Source organism: Sarcophilus harrisii, chromosome 1, assembly GCF_902635505.1.
Source record: "Sarcophilus harrisii chromosome 1, mSarHar1.11, whole genome shotgun sequence".
In the NCBI taxonomy this organism is placed as follows: Eukaryota; Metazoa; Chordata; class Mammalia; order Dasyuromorphia; family Dasyuridae; genus Sarcophilus; species Sarcophilus harrisii.
Genome location: NC_045426.1, coordinates 36888916 through 36911015, shown reverse-complemented (window position 1 = coordinate 36911015; position 22100 = coordinate 36888916). Strand labels below are relative to the sequence as shown.

At 33.8% G+C, this 22100-nt stretch overlaps 1 protein-coding gene across 1 annotated transcript in view; it reads left to right on the top strand.

The window, feature by feature from the left end:
* The window catches only part of LOC100914366 (contactin-3), a 399985-nt gene that overhangs the window by 334025 nt on the left and 43860 nt on the right, over window positions 1-22100 (top strand). The window contains exons 9-11 of the mRNA XM_031954064.1: window positions 11227-11363; window positions 13358-13487; window positions 15979-16129. Coding sequence (XP_031809924.1) covers window positions 11227-11363; window positions 13358-13487; window positions 15979-16129 — 418 coding nt within the window. The remainder of the gene's footprint in view (window positions 1-11226; window positions 11364-13357; window positions 13488-15978; window positions 16130-22100) is intronic.

Here is a 22100-nt window from a genome sequence, read left to right as displayed (position 1 = left end):
GTGGTTACATAGACATAGAAGATTACTATATATATATATATATAGAGAGAGAGAGAGAGAGAGAAAGAGAGAGAGAGAGAGAGAGATACTATTTGTATATAGTAATCTGTATGTTTATGTAACATAGAAATAAGTGTGTGTATATATGTATATATATATATATATATATATATATATAAATATACATATATATAAACACAGGTATAAATAAATGTGTATATATATTTTATTTAATATATATTACTTATATAAAATAAATATGTGTATATTTATATGCACACACATATAAATGAAGAAAGAGCATATCTATATATTTATGGATTCATAGATGAATACTTATATATCTATATAAATGTATTATATACATTTACCTATAAAAGCACATATGCATGTATATACACAAATATTTTATTTATGTATTACCTATTACCTAAGGTATATATTACCTATAGGTAAATGTTTTACCAAGGAAGATGTATTTACATATGTGATGTGTGTGTGTGTACAACATTCAGAGTCATCTGGGGGGAGAAGGGAGTAGTGATAGGGAAGAGGTACCAGGAATGGCTTCTCCCTAGAATCTTCTCGAGTTTGTTGAATCGGAAACTTGAAATGGCTAAACTTAACCTCTGAGAAAACCATTGTTCCTTTCCCCCAAGTATTTGAAATGGCTGACTTCCAGCTCTTAGGCTCAGTTTTACACTTAACAGCCCTGCTCTAGCAAAGGACAAATTACAGCACTCGGTCTTGACCTGTACCTTTTCCTTGATAGGCTATGCAGAAGGAGGTATTGTGGGTGTGGAGTTGTTTCAACCTTCTAAAGTTATCACCCGGCTTCCTTACAGTGCAAATTCTGTAACAGGTGCAATTATCTTGTATCCATTGGAAAATTTGAAGGTAAAAGGGAATAATAATAGAGGAAGAACACAAGACATTCTAACTTCTTCAGATAGGGAAGACTTTTGCCTTACTCCACCTATCATTTGGAGACATATCAATCTACTCTCTCCCTCTCCCCATGTTTTTCCCCAAGCCATATTCCTCCTATCCTCTTTACCATCCTATCCTCTATCCTTTTCCAAAACCATCTGCCTCTAGTCTTTGTATCTTCTGTGTCTTATTAAAGTGTGATGATACCTGACTTCCTGCTGCCATCATGGGCTTTCCCAGCAAGCACTCAGAGAATTGGATGTGTCTGTCCCCACTTCATAATTTCATAAATTAATTATCAATTGAGGTATGAATGTCACATATTTTATTTAAAGCATCACATGTTTTAATTTAAAACTAATATTAGAAATTAATACAATCTGAAATATTTCATGTAAAGAAAGCCCCGATAGAACATTCTCATCTCACTCTAGAGGGAGACTGTACTTGCCTATCTCAGATCTTTTTCAGCCTAGAAATTTCTTCTTAAATTGGAGTCAAAAGAAAAATAACCAGAGCAGCCTGTAAATCTGACCTCATGGAAAGAGGTATGTACTAGGAGTCATTTGAAGGGCTATTATTATTCATTTTTAGAACTCTTTAAATAATATTTTATTTTCCCCAATAACATGTAGACAATTTTTAGCATTCATTAAAAAAAAAATTGAGTGCCAAATTTTCTCCCTCCATCATCTCCCCTCTCCCTGAGACAATAAAATATTTGATATAGGCTGTTTATATGCAGTCATACAAAACATATTTCCATATTACCCATATTATAAAGAAATACACAGACAAAAAAAAAACAAAAAGAAAAATAAATAAAGAAAAAATATTCTTTCATTTGTGTTCAGACTCTATCGGTTCTTTCTCTGGAAGTAGATAGCATTTTTCATCACAAGTCCTTCGGAATTATTGGACTTCTGTATTTTGGAGAATAGCTAATTTATTCACAATTCATCCTCATGCACCATTGTGTTATTGTGTACAACGTTCTAGTTCTGTTCACTTCATTTTGCATCAGCTCATGTAAGTCCCAAGTTTTTTTCTGAAATCAACTTGCTCATCATTTCTTGTGGCACAATGTCATTACAATCCTTTACCACAAATTGTTCAGCTATCCCCCAATTGATGGGCATCTACTCAAGTTCAAAATTCTTTGCCACTATAAAAAGAACTGCTGTAGGCTAATTTCAGAAAAGCCTGGAAAGATTTACATGAACTGATGCTAAGTGAAATGAGCAGAACTAAGAGAACAGCAAGATTATATGATGATTAACTGTCATGGACTTGGCTCTTCTCAGCAATGCAATGATTAAAGAAAATTTTAATTGACTTAGAATGAAAAATGCCCTCTGCATACAGAGAGAGAACTACGGAGACTGAAGCCAGATCAAAGCATAGTATTTTCATTTTTTTCTTTTCTTTTTTTTCTTTCTTAATCTTTTTATTTTTCCTTCTGGTCTGATTTTTCTTCAACAACATGAAAAATGTGGAAATATGTTTAAAAGAAGGACATATTTAATCACTATCAGATTGCTTGCTGTATTGGGGAAGGGGGAGGTAAGGGAGGGAGGGAGAAAAATTAAAATCACAGTCTTACAAAAACTATCTTTATATGTATTTGGGAAAAAATGAATACTATTTAAAAATAGAACTACTATAAATAATTTTGTACAGATATGTCCTTTCTCCTTTTTTTGATCTCTCTGGAATACATATCTAGTAGAAATACTGCTGGGACAGAGGGTGTGCACAGTTTTATCAGTGTTTGGACATAGTTCCAAGTTGTTCTTCAGAATGGTTGGATCAGTTCATTACTCCACCAACAATGTATTAGTCTTCCAAATTTCCCACATCCCCTCCAACATTTATTATTTTCCTTTTCTATCATATTAACCTAATCTGAGAGGTATGAAATAGTACCTTAGAACTGTTTTAATTTGTATTTACAATTCATTTTTTTAAAGCGCTCAGATCATAGGCCTACTATAGTGGATAAATTTTGAATCTGATATTATGAAGATCTGGGCCTGAATTCCTTCTTGGAGTCTTCCTCAATGTGTGATCTAAGATAGGACTAGTCCTTGGTGGTCTAAATAATTAAGGTGATCCATATTTGCCACTTGATATACTTTACAGTGTCCTAGTCAATCTTATTCAACAAGAATCTAGTAAATATTTCCTCTGGGCCAGACACTATGCTAAATGCTAGGGTTACAAAAGCACGACCTCTGATTTTAAAGAGCTCATGTTGTAATGAGGAGAGAGAGAGAATAAGGGGCAAGCATTTATATAGCACTATCTGTGTGCCAGACACCATGCTAAGTTCTTTATAGTATTTTAATATATGTGTGTGCTTGTATTTAACAATGTTATTATCTCATTTGATTCCCACAATGCCTTTAAGATATAGTATTTATTATTATCCACATTTTATAGTTGAGGTAACAAAGACAATTAGAGAACAGAGGTTTAGTGACTTGCTTAGAGTCTTAGCTAGCAAGTGTTAAACATAGATTTAAACTCGTCTTCATGACTTCAATATATCTGCACACTTTAATCATCATAAAGTATATATAGAATATTACCGAAAAAAATCTATAAACAAATTATGTCAGTCACCATTATGTGAGCACTAATATTTCAAAATCAAGAGTAGATATTATGAAGTTATTTCACTTTGACGAATTTTCTTTCCCTGAAAAATGGAAAAATAGCTTGAGATGAGAACTCAAAACAATAGGTATATTCTTCCTGCAGGAGTGAGCTATAGAGTATATGTCTGGTAATTAGTAGGATACCTCCTTCTTAAAGAAGGGAAAAGGACCCACATGTGTTAAAATGTTTATAGCAGCCCTTTTTGTAATGGCAAGAAATTGGAAACTGAGTAGCTGCCCATCAGTTGGAAAATGACTGAATAAGTTATGCTATGTGAATATTATGGAATATTATTGTTCTGTAAGAAATGATCAGCAGGATGAATATAAAGAGATTGGCAGAGACTTACATTTACTGATGCTAAGTGAAATGAGCAGAACCAGGAAATCATCGTACATGGCAACAATATTATAAGAGGATCAATTCTGATGGACATGGCTTTTCTCAATAATGAGATGATTGAGGCCAGTTCCAATGATCTTGTGATGAAAGGAGCCATCTGCACTCAGAGAGAGGATTGTGGGAACTGAGTGTGGATCACAACATAGCATTTCCACTTTGTTGTTGTTTGCTTGAATTTTATTTTCTTTCTCATTTTTCTTTTTGATCAGATTTATATTGTACTGGAAGATAATTGTACAAATATGTATGAATATATTCAATTCACATATATTTTTACCATGTTTAACATATATTGGATTACTTGCCATCTAGGGGACAGTGTTGGGGTAAGGAAGGGAAAAAGTGAAACAAAGTTTTTCAAGGGTCAATATTGAAAAATTATCCTTGCAGATGTTTTGAAAATAAAAAGCATCAATAAAAACAATTTTAAAAAAACCATAGAATACCCCTTACTAACTCCATACCATTTATCAAACGATCTTGGAAATAATTTTTTATCTGGGATGTAAGATCTCTCAAATAATATTAAGAATATATTGGTTAATGGCATCATATAATGTAGCAAAGTTTTATGCATTACTTATTACTGTGGTTTTGAATAAAAGGGTATAATAATCTGTCCTGTCTGCAATGTCTCTCCAGATTCTCATAGTTTTGGTCGTTGGATTTATGGGGGGAGAGCGGGAAGAGACAGAGAGACAGAGAGAGACAGAGAGAGAGAGAGAGACGAAGAGACAGAGACAGAGAGAGAGAGAAAAAAAAAACTAGCACAATTCTTTAATCTTCTCTATTGGATTTTGCTAGTTTGTGAATATGCCTCCAGGTAACTCGGGGATGTTTGCCATTTTCTAACAGCTGATAGAGAAAATAGTCAGAGATATGAATTATTTGGAAGGTTTTGTGCCTAGGAGATCTCATTGGTTTTGGAATGATACTGGAAGAACACAAAGAGAGACTATAAAATTATTAGATCACCTAGAGAGAAGTTGGTGTGAAATTGTTGATTGATAAGTGATAGTTTTTACAGAGCCTTGAAAAAACTGTGTAAGTCATATAATATTAAGGAAAGAGGGACTACTAACTGGAAAAAATAAAAAAACGCCCTCCTAGGGTGGCCAACTTCAAAGAACCCCCTGAGATTGAAGAATGATTTCCCCTCATTCCCACGCTAAGATTTAAAGGTTATTAGTGTTGCTAAAAACAATGAATGATCTTACTCATGGATATATGATTTAAAAAATCAAAACCAGGTCAGGAAATGTCAATATACTTTAAACCCTTTGAAGTCACTTAGAAATGCTTAGATAGATTTAAAAATGTACAAACTTTTACAAATGTGTTAAAAATGTGGTAAGTCTCACATATATTCCAGTTTGCAACTATGTGGAATGAGTCAAGCTTTTGCTTCTGCATACACATATTAGCTTGAAAGATTTGTGAGAAGTACTTTACCTAGAGAATGTTGGTCCATAGAATTCAAGTGCCTTCACTAATGGAGGACCTAGTGACAGGAAGACTTATTATTTTGTATTTATGCTCAGATTTTTAGCTGTGAAGTTGAAGCTGTCACCCAAAAAATTGACTATATGTGTAACTAAATTTCAAGTTTGAATAACTGTTCATTCACTTATATTTGGACTAGTAATCAATAAGACATTTTCCAGAGAGAAGTAAATGCTGATGATCAAAGGCTGTGTACCACCTAAACCACAGCAATAAGGGAACTGAGTGGATTAGGACAGAAGTTATTCATTGTGGGAACTGAGTGAACCAACACTGACTCCATCTTGTGATTCAATTCTGAAGCTAACTTAGCTCCCTTCCTCTTCGCTTTTGTCTGAGTTCTGTCTTGTGAGAAAAGTTTATTCAGTTTGGGGGAATTGGGAGAAAATCTTATTGCATTGTTTGAACTGCATGACTGGGAATGTGAACCACCTCTCCTTGCTATTTAAAGACCCTTAACTAAGATGGTTAGATTCAAAGATTGATGCAATTTTTTCTCATAATTATAAGTCTCAAGCAACCCAAATGTCTTATCTGAAAACTGGCCACATGTTGATCAATCAGTTAATTTCTATATTTTTTTTATTTTTTACAGATATTTGGGGGAGTAAAACTGATTTTTCCAGATTCAGAGAATTGTATCTGTTCACTCTCCCCCTCCCAACTTGGAGAGTTTCTAATCTTTCATCCTTTTAATTAATTGGACTTATTTGATTAATGGCTTTTAATTTATAACTCTTTCTCTGTATTTAGGTCTAGGCCTAAACTGTGATGTCTGCTCCGTTGCTGAGCAATTGTCATGAATTGCTGAATAAATCAATGTGCTTGGGAAGATCAAACTTTTGTTTTCTTAGTCATTTCAGCTTTCATCCACTATATCATTTCCTCAGGAAGAAATGAAATTTATCCCTAAGGATACCCAAGAAGTACAATCACTGTCCAATAGAAATATAATTGATATGAATGTCAGTAGAATTTGTGAGCTTTGGTTCATTATACCAAACCTTTTTGGCTTAGTTTTCCATGCATGACTGGCAAAGAGAAAAAAAATAAATAACTAAGGAAAGATGGTCAGATGTTGAAATAATGGTAGAGATTGGGATTGGGTAACTGAATTATCAGTGCCTCTACCTATATTACGAAGCAATCGCTGCTACCCATAAAACTTAAAGTTCTATATAAATTGTATCCATTTTTATAAGTATTATTAATTTTATTATTTTCAATGTTTGGTATCCTTATCAAGATTCATTTTGAAGGGTAGAGACTTTGAAAGTAAATTACTTAGGGAAACTTAGGTTTGGCAATCATTAGGGTAGCTATGTGATACAATGGATACAGCCTGGAGTCTTGACATCCCATACTCAAATCCAGATTCAGAAACTTAATAGCTATGTGATTCTAGGCAAGTCACTAAATCCCTTATCTATAAAAGGTGGAGAAAAAGAGCAGTGATCTCTCAAAGTTATTGTGAAGATCAAATGACATGATAATTATAAACAGCTTAGCACAGTTCCTAGCATATAGTGTTATATATGTTACCTATTATTATTGTTTTTGACTAGAAAAACCTCCCCATAATGAATAATTACTAGTCATTTAGATAGCATTTATTCCAAATTTACGGTGTCTTGGGCATTGTGCTAAGCAAAAAAAAAAAAAAAAAAAAAATTAAATTTAAATTTAAAAAATCAGCCTCTCTTCTAAGGAGTATAATCACAACCTGATATGAACACAGATCTCAGTGGAGCCACTGTGCCCTATTTAATGCATGCTCATCACTCCACCAGAATTGACACCAAAGATTTTTTAGAACATTTACTAATATTTGGATGTGAACTATTTCCATACAATGACTTGTGTTTTGGAATCTCAGGAGGTGAAAAAGAATGTAGTTACAAAACAAAACAAAACAAAAAAAAAAAACAATTCATTTTGCAGTAAGAAGCTGAAGAAAACTTACCCACTAACTGTCTCCTTAGCTCAGAAGAATTCTGAAAGAAGTGAATAAAGCTGTGATGTTCAAGTTCATTAGTAGGGTAACAGTGTTTTGCTGAGAAACCTTGGGATTCAAAAAGCCCACTGATTAGTAGCTAGATGGACATCTGTTCCTTGTCATTTTGTTTAAAGACTGGGCAACTTATAAACGTATAGAACAGCACCAGAAAACTATAGAGTTCTATTTAAAATGATAATTTATATGAACCACTTACTGCCCAGGGGAGAGTTAATTGAACTCCCTGAGGAGCAAGAAAAATATAATGACAAATAATCAATTAAGAAGACTTTAGGATAAGAGATTGTTCATCAATTTCAACTTAATAGTTTGCCTTAAACAATAGCTCAGGTACTTCTAAGTGAGGAATTCAGTACATAAAGAAATTCAACATATTTGACGAGTTCTGAGGAACACCTAGACATGTTGTTCAGTCATTTTTCAATAATATTTGATTCTTTCTTACCCTGTTTGGGGTTTTCTTGGCAAAGATACTGAAATAATCAGTTTGCTGTTTCCTTCTCCAGCTCATTTTATTTTACATTTTACTTTTTTGAAATTTTTTTCTCAATAATGCTATATCTTTCCAGTTACAGGTGAAGGCACTTTGAACATTCATCCTTGTGTTCTAACCCTTTTTTCCCCTCCCTCCCTCACCTCTTTCTTCCCCAAGACAGCAAGCAATCCTATATAGGTTTCACATATAGAATACTTCCAAAAATATTTCCATGTTTGTCATGTTGTGCAAGAAAAATCAGGCCAAAGGAGGGAAAAAATATAAGAAAGAAAAAGTAAGCAAACAAACAACAAACAGAAAGGTGAAAATACTATGCCTTGATCCACACTCAGTTTCTATAGTTCTCTCTCTGGATGCAGACGGTGTCCTTCTTCCTAAGTCTGTTGGAATTGTCTTGAATCATGTCACTGCTGAGAAGAACTGAGTCGATCATAGTTGATCATCACATTATCTTTCCACCCAACTGTTTTTATATGAGGATCCTCCACAGTTACACAACTAATATCTGCGATTTGAACATGAATGCAGGGTCTTGATTCCAATCCTACCACTCTAACCAACCTGCTTACTAACTTAGACATGAGGGATTGCTGAATAGATGAATAAATGAAAAAGCTTTAATTAAATGTCAACAGCTTGCAGAACACTGTACCAAGTGTTGGGGATATAAATAAAAAAAAGCAAAGACCTTTTATGCCCTCTGCTTATTTGCTAATGATAGAAATTGTATACTCAAAGGAGTGGAGGCCAGGGAAGGGTGCTTGAAAGTTATTAAAATAATGAATAGGGCAAAGGGAAGTATTATAGCAGAATTGATTTGCTTCCTCCTTGGGGAGGAACTAGGGAAAGAAAATGTGGAAGAGGAGTGACAAAAGTGGTTGGTGAGAAAGTTATGGAGGAAGTGAAAGGAGGTAGTAAAATGAAGTATGTCTGGGATTTTCCCAGAATAATATTGTAAGAGATGTAGTTACCAATCAGGAGAATAGGACTTTAGGACCATCCTCCAGGGAATGCTCTCTGGTGGGACCTCTGTTGTGGTGGTAAGAAGACAGTGCAAGAGGTGGGTGAGGATGAGTGGTGCTATTTTTCCTGTTTAAAACTTCATTTGTAAAGGTTTCTTGAGGGAAGAGGTTAATCAGTTTTACATATACAAAAATGTCAATAGGTCTCTGTCTCTATCTCTTGTCTATGTGTCTGTATGTTCTGTCTGTCTGTCTGTCTCTCACACATACACACACAGAGGCTTCTACCTCTGACTAGACTAACTTAAAGGAGAAAAAGAAGAGGTTATTCAGGAAGGCAGGTAGAATTCCTATTATTGAATTAAATAGCAATGTTGCTCTGTACTTGAGATCTATAAATGCAGTGATATGCATTTATTATCATGCTATGTGTGTAAAAATATCATTAGGTATAATTTTATTAAATTTAACATTTTATATCTGTTATTTTAGTATATTTATTAAGTTCTTATTGATTTTATTGCTAGGGTTGCTTTATTTCCTTGTTTTCAAGCAGTCTTTCTAGTGATACTCATATAATATGTGCATTGTCTTTAATATTAATGTGGCATTAATACACTCCAATGACAAACGTGGTGAGAACTGAATGTCAGTCAATCCAAGGTGGGCAACAGTCAGTTTTCAAATGAATCACAACAAAAATACAAAAATACAACTTCAGCCTTCTCAGTTGGTCCCAATAGCTATATAGCAACACTTCCTCTTTTATTTAATTTGGAAAAAGGAATTTTATGAAATAGAAAGGGAAAGACAAATCTTCCCTTGGTTGCAATTAAGAGGAAATGGATAAACTGTTTCTCCATATGCAGGATGCAAATGTGAATCCCACAGTACACAGCATATGCATAATGCAATGTGAAGCCAGTAAGCCTTCTCACCTACCAGAGCTGGATCTGAAGCCCAAGCTGAGACTTGGCACAATATGCTCTTTTTATTGAGTGACTTGCATTATTTCTGTCCTGTTGTACTCCTCTCTTTAAAAAAAAAAGATCCCAAATATCTCCTATAAGAGGGAAAAACAGAGATACATGATCGATGTGATTTGCATACTTGATTTAAAGTTAGGAGTTACTTTTTTTCTTCTCCCCTTGAGGAGAAAAAAAAAATCATATCATTCAAATTCTGCTGATCTATCTATTTTTCCTACTTTGATTTTAATTCATACAGAGGTAAGTAAAGTGTTCTCTGACTTGCATTTAATTAAGAGTTATTTCTAACTTGAGAGAAATATTTTTCTTGCGCTATAGAAGTTTCTTCCCTATGGATGTTAAATCTAAGTGCATAATTAAGACTGATATCTGCTGCCATTCAAGAAACGAATTGTAAGTTGTCACTCAGTGTGATCTTGCAGTACAAAATACCTTTGGGAAGAAAAATCAAGTCTAAGTATCAGCACATCTATCTTCTGGTTGATGGCAGGCACACATGTGGGGGAACTTTATGTAATAGAATCCAACAAATAATTATGAAACAAGCAGAGACTTGGGAGGAAAAGGAACTTTTCTTTCCCCAATAGTCTAATGTCATTTGCAGGAGGAAATTACAGTGAGTTTTAGATTAACCATCACATCTTTAATTTGCCTTTCCATCCTGCTGACTTAAAGTGGATCATTCAACTGTCCAAGGATAAGGGACACAGAAGCATTAGTAGAGATCCTACATCCCTTCTCTTCCTCCCTTTCCCCTAGAATGATAAAACATTGGGCAGCAACCTAAGAGTAGAAAGTGTATATGGCTACTTCATAAAAAATTGGGAAATTAGAAAAAAATCACTGGATTCTTATTCTATTGCTTCATGTCTTCCTTTCCACCTTGGAGTTGTGAGAAATAGATGAGAAAAAAAAAAAAAAAAAAAAGGAAAGCCCAGTTAGAGCTCCGATATCTTCAAATGAGATCATGGCTGAGTTGCTTCACTGTGGACACTCATCAGAATATTACTTTGGCATTTAATGTTTGAGAAATTATAAGTGATTAAATTAGAAAAAATTCAGAAGGATCAGTATGATTCTTCTTTGAGAAAAAGCTCTAGAATTTTTGCTATTATTTGGGTTATTTGGAAGTGTGAAAATAAATTATAATCTATATATTCTGCATTTCTTTTCACCCATTATTTTTGATGCTAAATGTTTCTCACGATGAGATTTTCAAATTTTAGTTGCATATTAATTCCTCTTTTTGGGGGGTGGGGATTGCAGCAAAACCTCACTGGGTTCAGATGATAAAAGATGTAGAAGCTGCTGTGGAGGACAACCTATACTGGGAATGCCGGGCAAGCGGTAAACCGAAGCCATCCTACAGATGGCTGAAGAACGGAGATGGCCTGGTGATAGAGGTAAAGTGGATTGACTCATCTTCCCTTCTGTCACATTAAATGGTTTCTGGAAGCTTTACTAGGGAAGTGGTTGCTCAAAAATATTGTTGATTTTTCTTAGTTTTTGCTTACAATTCAATAAATAGGCAGGATATGAAAGTGAGGGCTTGCCCTGACAAGACCTAAATCTTTACTTAAGCCCATGAGAAGGATGTGTTTCTGTATTATTGATCTAAATCCCCAACATAAAATGTATTTAATAAAAAAAAATTTACCATAAACAATATAAAAACATTAATATTACCAATTCAGCTTGCTTTGTAATTACTTGAATTACTTAAAGGCATTCTGAGGCATAAAATACATTCATAAGAGTTTAAACTGAAGTGAATCAATAGTCTTTATTTTTTCATTTTTGCTCCAGAAATTAGAGTTACTTTGAACTTTATCCTCTTTTTTTTTAATTTATTCTTATTTTACAAAGATATTCCCACATTCTTATATAGTCCATATTTGATCATGACAGCATTAAAGTATCCCATTTGGTTAATGTGCTTTGATATTTTTGAAAAGGCAGTATACATAGAAGGTAATGTTAATCAAGAATGCCTTGCTTTGGCTAATATTTTTGCTATATGATTTTGAACAAGTGTCTTAACCTCTTAAGCAACAATCTAAAAGTATAAATTACAAAGTGATTGCTGATCAGCATTAATAGAATAGGTTTCCTCATCTATGAAATTAAAAGTGGACAGAAAAATCAAAGCATTTGTTATAGCCACTTTTAAAAAATCATAATATAGTAGCAAGTCCAAACTAAAAATATGTCATTTTTTATTGAGCATTAGGTGGTATCCATTTTTTTTAATCTATTTTATTCTGAAGTTAAGAAAGGAAACAAGCATTTTCATAGCATAGTGGGGGAAGAAGATGATTGTTCATGAAACTGCAAATTAACTATGTACAGTTTGTTATTTCTTTGAAATTCTTGTTTTTTTTTTCTTTTTAATTTTTGAAATTAGAAATAATGCCACCTGCCTTTGTGCTTTGCACAAAGTAAGATTTTAATGAGCATTCTTTTAAATTGAATTGACTGGGGATATAAATATCTTTGAAACAGGTAGCTCTATTTGCTGTTAATAATATACTTAGGTTATAATTCCAGTAAGATAATTATCAGGTCAGAAAGGTTCATCATTTTTATGACTTTTCCTGCAAACTACAGACTGCCTTATAAGAAGAGTCTACTAGCTACCGGTAATGAATATTAAATACATATTTCCTTTCTCTAGTCCTATCCCTTTGATGGATTGCAGGAGAAATTAAGTCAATCACTCAGCAATTCCTATACTTTTGCATTTATTTTTTCAGTAACTTATTCTATGCACTTTTTAATTATGCTAGGATGTTTGCTTTTAGTGCTAACCCAACCTTGCTCCTTCAGCTCCTCAGGCATAGTACTTGTCTATATTTCACACTCCATAATCACCTTGATAAATATTCATGGTCTCCATATTTAAGTATCTTTTGTTCCATGTACCTAGTTTTTACCCAGCCTTCAACTTGCATGTTTAAAAAATAGCAAAAGAAAAAAAAAAAAACCCTCCTTTTTTGCTTGAATAGAAAAGCTAAAGCTTATGGAACTATCTATTTAGAAGTTGGATACATTAGTGAGACATGAAAATTATTCAGAATGTCACAGGTTTGTCTCATGTATTCCTAGATTGTGCTTTATGAGTTGTAGGACCTGCTCACTTTTAGGCTATTTGATCTAAGCACTTCAGAGGACCAATTCCAATTAATTGGTAAAAGATTAGTTGCCTTCCTGTTAAATTTGAACGAATGTCAATTTATACAGTCAAAATAGACACTTTGATGATCTTCTGTAAGGTTCATAAATGAGAGAAATCTGGGATAGATTTGATCCAAAGTAAGACTTTCAATAGTTCTTGTTTTTATTTTGTTGAAGTATACTGTGCTTTTATAGATAAAGACATTTCTCCTCCACTGCCTAGGAGAGAGTGCAACTAGAAAATGGGGCCCTTTCAATAAGCTTTCTAAATGTGAATGATTCTGGCATGTATCAATGCATAGCAGAAAACAAACATGGACTCATTTATTCAAGCGCAGAACTCAAAGTTGTTGGTAAGATGCATTTCCTTTGTATTAAAAAAAAAGTGTTTGATGCTACGCGTTTATCACCTTAATTTGTTAACCCTTTCAGATCTCATTATAGAATGAGGTATCATCTCTCTTTTTAATCCACTGAAATGAAGTGTTTGGTAATAGCTCTAACCAATGTGCTATAAAAATCCAGGATATTTACTGCCTGATCATTCATTGCTTTGAAGCGAGAATACGCAGCTAAATTATTAATGATGGGACAGTAGTAGAAATAGTGACTTGGAGAGAATCCCAAAGATGAAGACTAATTACATGTATAAAGGCAATGTTCTCTTTGTCCTTGAAAAACTCTATATTAACATCATAGACAATACAGGTAAAATTTCAGTTAATCAGAATTCAACTGAAAATAATGCTTTCTTTTGTTTTTTTGTTTTGTTTTTAGATCAAAGTCATTTCTCCCTCTTCTAACACCCTGTCACACACATACACATACATATTCACACACCACTTAGTAACATAGAAAACCATATAACCAAACCTCCAAAGCAATCTTTTCATGCACTGAAAGCAAGAGTACTGGGTTACTAATCCAGGGAACTCTGTGGCTGTACACTTGTAACCTATAACCTTGGCAGGCTGCTCACCATTTCCTAATCAAACTGAATCAAATAAATGTGGTGGAGCTACGAGAGAGGATGTAGTAATAATCCTAAGGCTTCTTTGCCTTGGGAGTGCCAAAAACCATGCTGGCTATAACAATCTGTTGGTCAATAATAACAAAGTTTACAATCCAAGCCATGGAATCCAATAAAGGGGTACTTGCAACTCCACCTTTAAGCCACAAAATTTAATACTCCTCAACTCCACCCCTTAAAACCACTCCTCAATTCTACCTTTATGCTATAGAACTCAGTAAAGAGTACAACTCCACCTTTACTACTATTTTACCTCTAATTAAATTAGCATATTAGTGACTTGAGGCACCTAATCTCTTTTTCCTACAAAATTATCTTCCTTCTTATGTTTTGTTCTGTTCTGTTTTGTTGTTTGCTAAATTCTCTTAGAACTTAGCCTGCTAAGTATTTGGAGACAAACTGAGTTTGTAAATACCTACATCATATCTGTGATAACAACCTGGGGACCCTAGTATTGTTGGGGTGTCTTTCATCTTAAAAAATGATCCTCTGAGGTCTCTGTCAGCTCTAAAACCTGTGATGCAATGCTTTTACAAGCTACAAATACCTGCTCACCTTGCTTTTAACATTGTTTTAATATTCACTATTGTAGACATTTTATTTTCTGATTTCCCATTTCTAATTACTTTCCTCTGATATGCATTTATATAGGTCTAACTGTGTTTTTCTGAACTCAATTTTGGCTTTTCTATGAATATTGTGACAATCTTACCTTAATCTTTTACGGTTTGTTCACCTGACCTCCAATCACTGAATGGTACTTAGTCTGTTTCCAGTTTTTTTTTGCTACACACAAAAAAAGTGCTTCTGCCTTTTATTTTATGAGGAATTTTAAAGTGGCAGACTAACAATCAAGGATTAAGATAAAAATAATTCAAAGCAAAATTCTTCCAAGATGTGCCAAGAGACCAGAGGATTCAGTCTATGTATTATACTTTGTACATCTAAAGTCCCTTCCACTTCTAAATCCTGTGATTCTCTGATCTACAGTGACATACAATGATAATTTATTTCCAGAATAATGACCCTGAGGCCTTAATTATCAAAGAGAGACTCTATTCTAGGCACTCTCATTAAAAACTTTTCAACTTTAAGTTGCAGAACAGTTGCTGCTCTGCACTAGTAGAGGGGCTTTCTTCACTGGGACTTCCTAATACCACAGAAATCATAGGTCCACTAAAAATAAGGATAATTGTAAAGAAGTATCTCAGTATTTTAAATTTAATGTTTTCAATTCACAATCCATTTTGTCTCTCTTTTCCACTGGGGTAAAGGTGGAAAGGGGGAACAGAAGAGTGGACATTCAAATACTTAAGTTAAAAAAAAAAAAACAAGCAATAAGCATTTATACTGATATTTTATGATATGGAACAAATTGAGCTTCTTGGTTTATCTTTCATTATATTTCATACTCCTGATTTACCTCTGGTTTTGAGAGATTGGGTTTTGTTTTGTTTTTTAAATTTTTATCCATAATACTAAACAGTGTCTGACGAATATTAGGCACATAATTAATGCTTTTTTTTTGATTGTTGGTTCATTGATTGATTCTGGTCACTGTTCTATCTCATTTTGGTATTCTGGGTATTCTCTTTTAGAATTGTGATGGCAACTGCAAATGTTATTAATAAATGTGTTTTCTACAATGGCAAAGGCTTTGAAATATTTCCAGGGATGGGTTGGGGTATAAAAGCTGGATACATGTAACAATTCTAAAACCTAGTCAATTATCTCTAACCTAAAATATATAAAATCAACTTAAAAATAAAATCATTTTGAGCTGCTTTTCTTTTCTATTCTTTCTTCATCATCAGCATCTGCTCCAGACTTTTCTAAGAATCCAATGAAGAAACTGATTCAGGTTCAAATAGGCAGTCTGGTTATATTTGATTGTAAACCAAAGGCATCTCCCAAGGCACATTGCTCTTGGAAGAAAGGCGATGAGGTCCTGCAATCAAGTGAAAGGTATTTTATTCCCCCAAATATTGATTTTTTTAGACTTTTAAAAAATCTATTTTGAATTTACTTTGAAAATACTGCCTTCCCTCACCAGCTCCCCCAGTATACATACATATACATACACACACACACAATCTCATGCTTTAATGATACTCAGTTTTCTTGTCTGTTATTTGTATAAATCAGGATCACAAAATGTCATAAGGAGAAGGGCCTTTAAGATGATTTTTTTGAGGCTGAAGAAACTGATGTACAGGGAAGTAAACTGATTTGTTCAAAGCCATGTGGATATTCAGTAGCAGAGCTGAGATTTGAAACCTTCCAAAGGCTATGTTCTCTCTGGCTGAGCCCTTTTCCAGAGAGCAGAGCCTTTTTACCAAGTGACTAGAAAAGCTTACCTGCTGCCTCTGAGGCATTGACTTTCTCTTGTGGACTTTCAAGTCTCTTCCAGCTCTAACTTTATGATCCTATGATTCCAAAGTTACAATTCTTGTTATACTTAGTGGAATAAAAATTTAGGGTTAAAATTTAATGATGTAATACATTGAAAGAGTGAGTTACATGGAGAAACTTCTGAGTTTCTTCATCTCAGTAAAAAAAATCCAGATTCTTGGGCCTTGGATTTCAGAATAGAATCTTCTTAAGAAATGAGTTTTTAAAAATGTTTCTTAAGATTGTCTTAGCTTTAATGTACTTCAAAAATCTTCCAACTTGCTATTTCTTTAAGTGAAAAAAAAAAAAAACACTGCGCAGAACCAATCCAGTGTTTTTTACAATAATTTTGTCCCAAAGAATTTAAAGTTCTTCTTCATTTCCCAACATTCTCCTGGAAGGGGCAGACTTTGGTATATGAATTTATAAACCCAACACTGAAATGAAGCATTTGTCCAGAGATACTGAGCAACTTGGTTGGAGAATGAGTTAGCACTCAAATATCCCAGATAAAGAAGTAGCCTGTTATGGTCAATACAGTGCTAGGTTTAGATTTAGGCAGAATCTTATCCAACCTCCTACTTACTAGCAATAACATCATAATATTAAATGGAAAATCATTTAAGTTCTTAGAGCCTTAGTTAGTCCATATAGAAAAATGGGAACCTGTATGTGTGTGTCTGTGGGGGTGTGTGAATGTATATAAACACATATGCTTTTTTGAAAAGTGTCTAGTTTTGTAGAAATATTAGTTGTAATGATTTCAGAGCCTCTGGTCCTGTATTTGGAAAAGAATTTAGAGTTAATCTAATGAAGTTTTCAATTTTTTAAAGATTAAAGATGACTAGGGTCTTTTACTTGAATGGTTATGCTAACTGAAGATGAGATAAAAGCATAAAATAAACATGAAAGTAAAATCAAATAAAAGGAACCTAATTTACAAGAAAGGAAACTTGAAATTTCTTTACTATGCTGTATTCCTATCTCTGTCTCTTTAAAAAAAAAAATAACAAAGAACTAATGAGTCAGTGACCTGCTGGTCTGAGAGAATGCTGAAAGAAGCAATAATTGGACAGATTTCAGGTTTGACTGTTCTGTAAGATGGTATGAAATGAGGATGAGTTTTGGCCAGCTCTTGGCAAGCAAAGTGTCATTGCTATCCATATTTGTTCTGTCAGTATTTCTTCACTAACCTAAATTGGGAAACCAACTCATTTTTTTTCTGGGGAGAGGTGAGGGTAGAGAGTGTTATATTTTTTTATGTTTTGTACAGTATTCAATCTTTAAAATAAAAATTCATTGAATCAGTTTATCCCCTCAAACTTTTAAAAAGCAAATACTTTACAAAAATGAGCTTTCTAAAACAAATCTAATTCAACAATATATATTGATCACAAACTGAGAGATTTAAGTGACTTCACAAGTCACTTAGTCCAAATCTCTTCTTTTACCCATGAGGAAATTGATATCCAAAGTCTTATCTTGCCCAAGGTAAAATTGGCATTAAGCAATAATGACTTTTATCACAATAGTTTATGACCACAATGGTCACAATTATTCATAGATATGGGTGTTCCTAATGATTTTGAATGTTCTCATAAAACCTTTGCCCTCATAGTTGTTGTAAACATCATTGACACATATTGTCAACACAGTTATTTTTCATTATCTATTAAGAACCCACTTGTTAAAGAAAATGAATTCCAGGAAAAATGAAAAATGCAAGTTATGAAAGAGTACTGAAGTAGTAGTGTACTGCTGTAGTGAGAAGCAGGACAGAATTGGAATCACCAGGTTCAGCCTCCACTCTGACACAAAGCTCTCTGACCATGGGCAACTTATCCAGTCTTTCTGTATTTCATGCAATTCTCTAAGACTTAGGAAACCATTGATGGGTTATATCAGTCTTGGTGAAGAGAGTTCTTGAACATGGGTGAAATCATGGAATGGGAATAGGAACCATGGCTGGGATTTCATTGGTATAGGCTATTCCAAAGGGAAAAAATCTCCTCTAGTAAAATGGAGGGGCATTTTCTTTGATACTTATTATCTTCAAGAATTAACTGGGAGATAGAGCACCAGCCCTGAAGTCAGGAGGATCAGAGTTCACATTAACTTTCTACCTGTGTGACCTTGGGCAAGCCATTTAACCCCAATTGCCTTATTGAGAGACAGACAGACAGACAGAAAGAGTTTAAAAAGCAGAATTAAGTAGGGACATATAAGAGGGTGAATGTCTTACCCAGTGTTACCCACTTAGCACATTTGGGATGGAAATTGAAATCGTATCATCCTGGCTTCCATTCCATCTCCCTCCCCATTCTGCTTAATAACTCATTCAGGTGATACGTAAAGGTCTAAAAAGTCGTTTATATCTATTAGGTTATTTGTTTTTCACAACACTTGATGCAGTTTTGCTACCTCCATCAAAAAAAAACAAAAAAAGACGCAGTAAGCACACTGTGCTCAGTAGAGACTCAATGGATGGGTACTGGGAAATACTAAATCCATGTTTTCCAGAAAAGATTGAAGTCTTCATTGATAAGCTCTAAAGTTGAGTGCTAAAATATTAGCACTAGCTAATTTAGTTAATTAGCTAAACATTAATATATTAGTTAATTTAATTTATACATTGTAAAAGAAAAACAAATATGTCTCCTTAAACCCTAAGAAATACACACACACACCATGCACAAAATATCACAACTTCCCCCTTTTTTAGGAATCCTTGGAGTTCATTTGCCAGCTCTTCATAAAGTGAACTATTCACTTTGATGCTTGAAGTCTTGGCTTTTATGGGTAAATATTTTATTGCTCTATTTTTCCTCCTGAAGAGATTCAAAGAATAGCCTGTTTGTTTTTAGTTGTAATTAGATACACTGAACCTCAGTCTAGCAGCTTGTGCAACAAGGAATACCTTAGGGGCTAAGATCCATTCCAAAAAAACAAAAAAAAACAAAAAAAAAAAAAAACCTACATAGATTCTCATTGTTTTTTGTTTTTTTTAACAATGCTAGCTCAGAACAAAAATTGCAAATAACCTTGCTGAGTCCTACCTTTTGTACATAGCTTTGAAGCTACACTTCATACACCTTAGGGACCTTGTTGTTGTAGTTGGTTAGTGGTTTCAGTCTTGTCCAACTCTGCATGACCCCATTTTGGAGTTTTCTTGGCAGAGATACTGGAGTGGCTTGCCATTTCCTTCTCCAGCTAATTTTACAGAAAAAAGAAACTAAGGCAGGCAGGGTTAAATGACTAGCCCTGGATCACATTTTCTCAGGCTGGATTTGAACTCAGGAAAATGAGTCTTCCTGACTATTGCTCTGTCATCAAAAGCACCTATTTGCTTTAGAGGTCATCGATCAATAAACATTAGTAAGTGCTTCTGATATGCCAGGCACTGTGCTAAGTCTGAGCGTACAAAGAAAGGAAAAAAGAAAAAAACTATATCTTTTCTCAAGAAGCTCCAAGTCTGATGGGGGAGAATCATACAAACAATTATGTACAGATAAATTTAATGCAGAATTAATCTGGAGGAAGTTTCAGAGGGAAGATACTGAGATTAAGGAGAAATGAGAAATGTCATTTTATCAAAACCTTAGTTTCTGTGGATAAAGAAATCAGGGCCCAAAAAGATAGTTTACTCAAAATCTCACATAACCTAACCTAAGACAGCCTTGGGTTTCAGTTGACTTGGAAAACATTACTCCATCTGTGTCTGAGAAGTATCTGTAAGTTCCCGTATATTGATCAATGGAACCAGTTCCCTGCATTGGGCAAACATGGAGAGCTTGCTTTTCTTTGGAACGAAGTTTATCATAGTTGCTCATCAGAAAATGTTGCTCTTACTATGTATAATGTTTCTTTGGTTCTGCTCACTTCACTCAGCATTAGTTCATGTAAGTCTTTGCAGGATTTTCTGAAATCCATCTGCTCATCATTTTTTAAATAACATAATATTCCAGTACATTCATATACCACAAATTGTTTAGATATTCCCCAGTTGATAGGCATTCCCTCAATTTCCATTTTTTTATGTATCTATATGGAAAGTATGGTTTTTTCTTTAGTATCTCTGTAGCCTGCCTTACATAGAGTAGAAATTTGATAAATGCTCGTTAGAATGGATTGTCAAAGCCAGGCTTGGTAAAATCACCATTCCTTTTCTAGTATGATTACTCAATCATAGATTGTAAGGGGAGCACCAGATCCCTGATTTGGTTTTTTAATTTTATAAAAAATCCTACCTACTTATCTTTAATAAAAAAAATCTTTCATCAGTGTTAATATTGTTAAGAAAAGATAATTAATGGAGTTTAAAATTTTGTTGAATCTAATCTATAAGATCACAATGGGTTTAGAAGTGCAAAGGACCACATGTTCAGTTCATTGCTGATATAGAGCACATTCCTGTCCATAATTCCAATCCATTCTCATATTCAGTGGATCAGCTACTAGAAATATTTATTTGGTGGCTATACTTTGTAAAATATTCCTTACACAATTCATTTCCACTGTACTCAATTGTGTCCATAAAATTTATCCCACTCCCCAAAAATCTAAGCTTCTTTTTTTTACACAGTTCCTAGTACATAGTAAACATTTAATAAATGTTTGTTGATTGGTTTTGAACATACCAGTTTTTTCTGGGGAGAATGCTCCTTCTTTTTAGAGGGTAAAATTTTGGATTTGAAGTTGATAAAAATACATTTCCTGATCCAACCTCTGTGGTATCTTAGATGTGAGACTATGGAAAAATCATTTTACCTTTTCTGAACTTTGATATTCTCATTTTCAAAATAGATAAAACAATGCCTCAAATAGCTGTTGCTATGAGCAAAAGATTTAATGTTTATAAAAGCCCCTGAAAATTTTAAAGAATTATTTAAATATTAGCTATTAAGTTTATCTTTTAAAAGTGATAGATGGCTCCCTTTTGCCAAATATAATCACTCTTTAAAAATAGTTTAAGGAATAAAGTCTTGCTAAATTGTTTTTATTATGTTATTATTATTATTAAATAGGAAACTGATTCCAAATCCTTTCTCAAATACTATGTGATTCTGGGCACTATGCTTAACACCTCTCACCTCAGTTTCTTTATATGTAAAATAAGTGTAATAATAAAATTTATCTTATAGAGCTGTTGTGAAGAACAAATGTGGTAACTAATGTTAAGTTCACTGACAACCTTAAAATGATATATGCATATGTACATACACATACACACACATCTATACTAGCTAATAATAATGGTAAATCAATATCACAAATATAGTCATGTAAATTCTTAAAAAAAAAAAAAAAATAGGTTCCAGACATCATTTTAGCCTATAATTCCAGCTCCTGGTAAGAAGTTACTGTTAATGAAGTCCTTGAGTTTGTGAGATCTAAATTGCAGTAGGTGCAAAGCCAATCAGATGTCTGCACAAAGTACAATATCAGTATGGTGAGCCTTCTCAAAGTCATGGGTCACCAAATTGTCCAAGGACTGGCAAACATGCTAAGGTAAGAAATGAAGCAGCTCAAAGTCCCCCAATTCTTC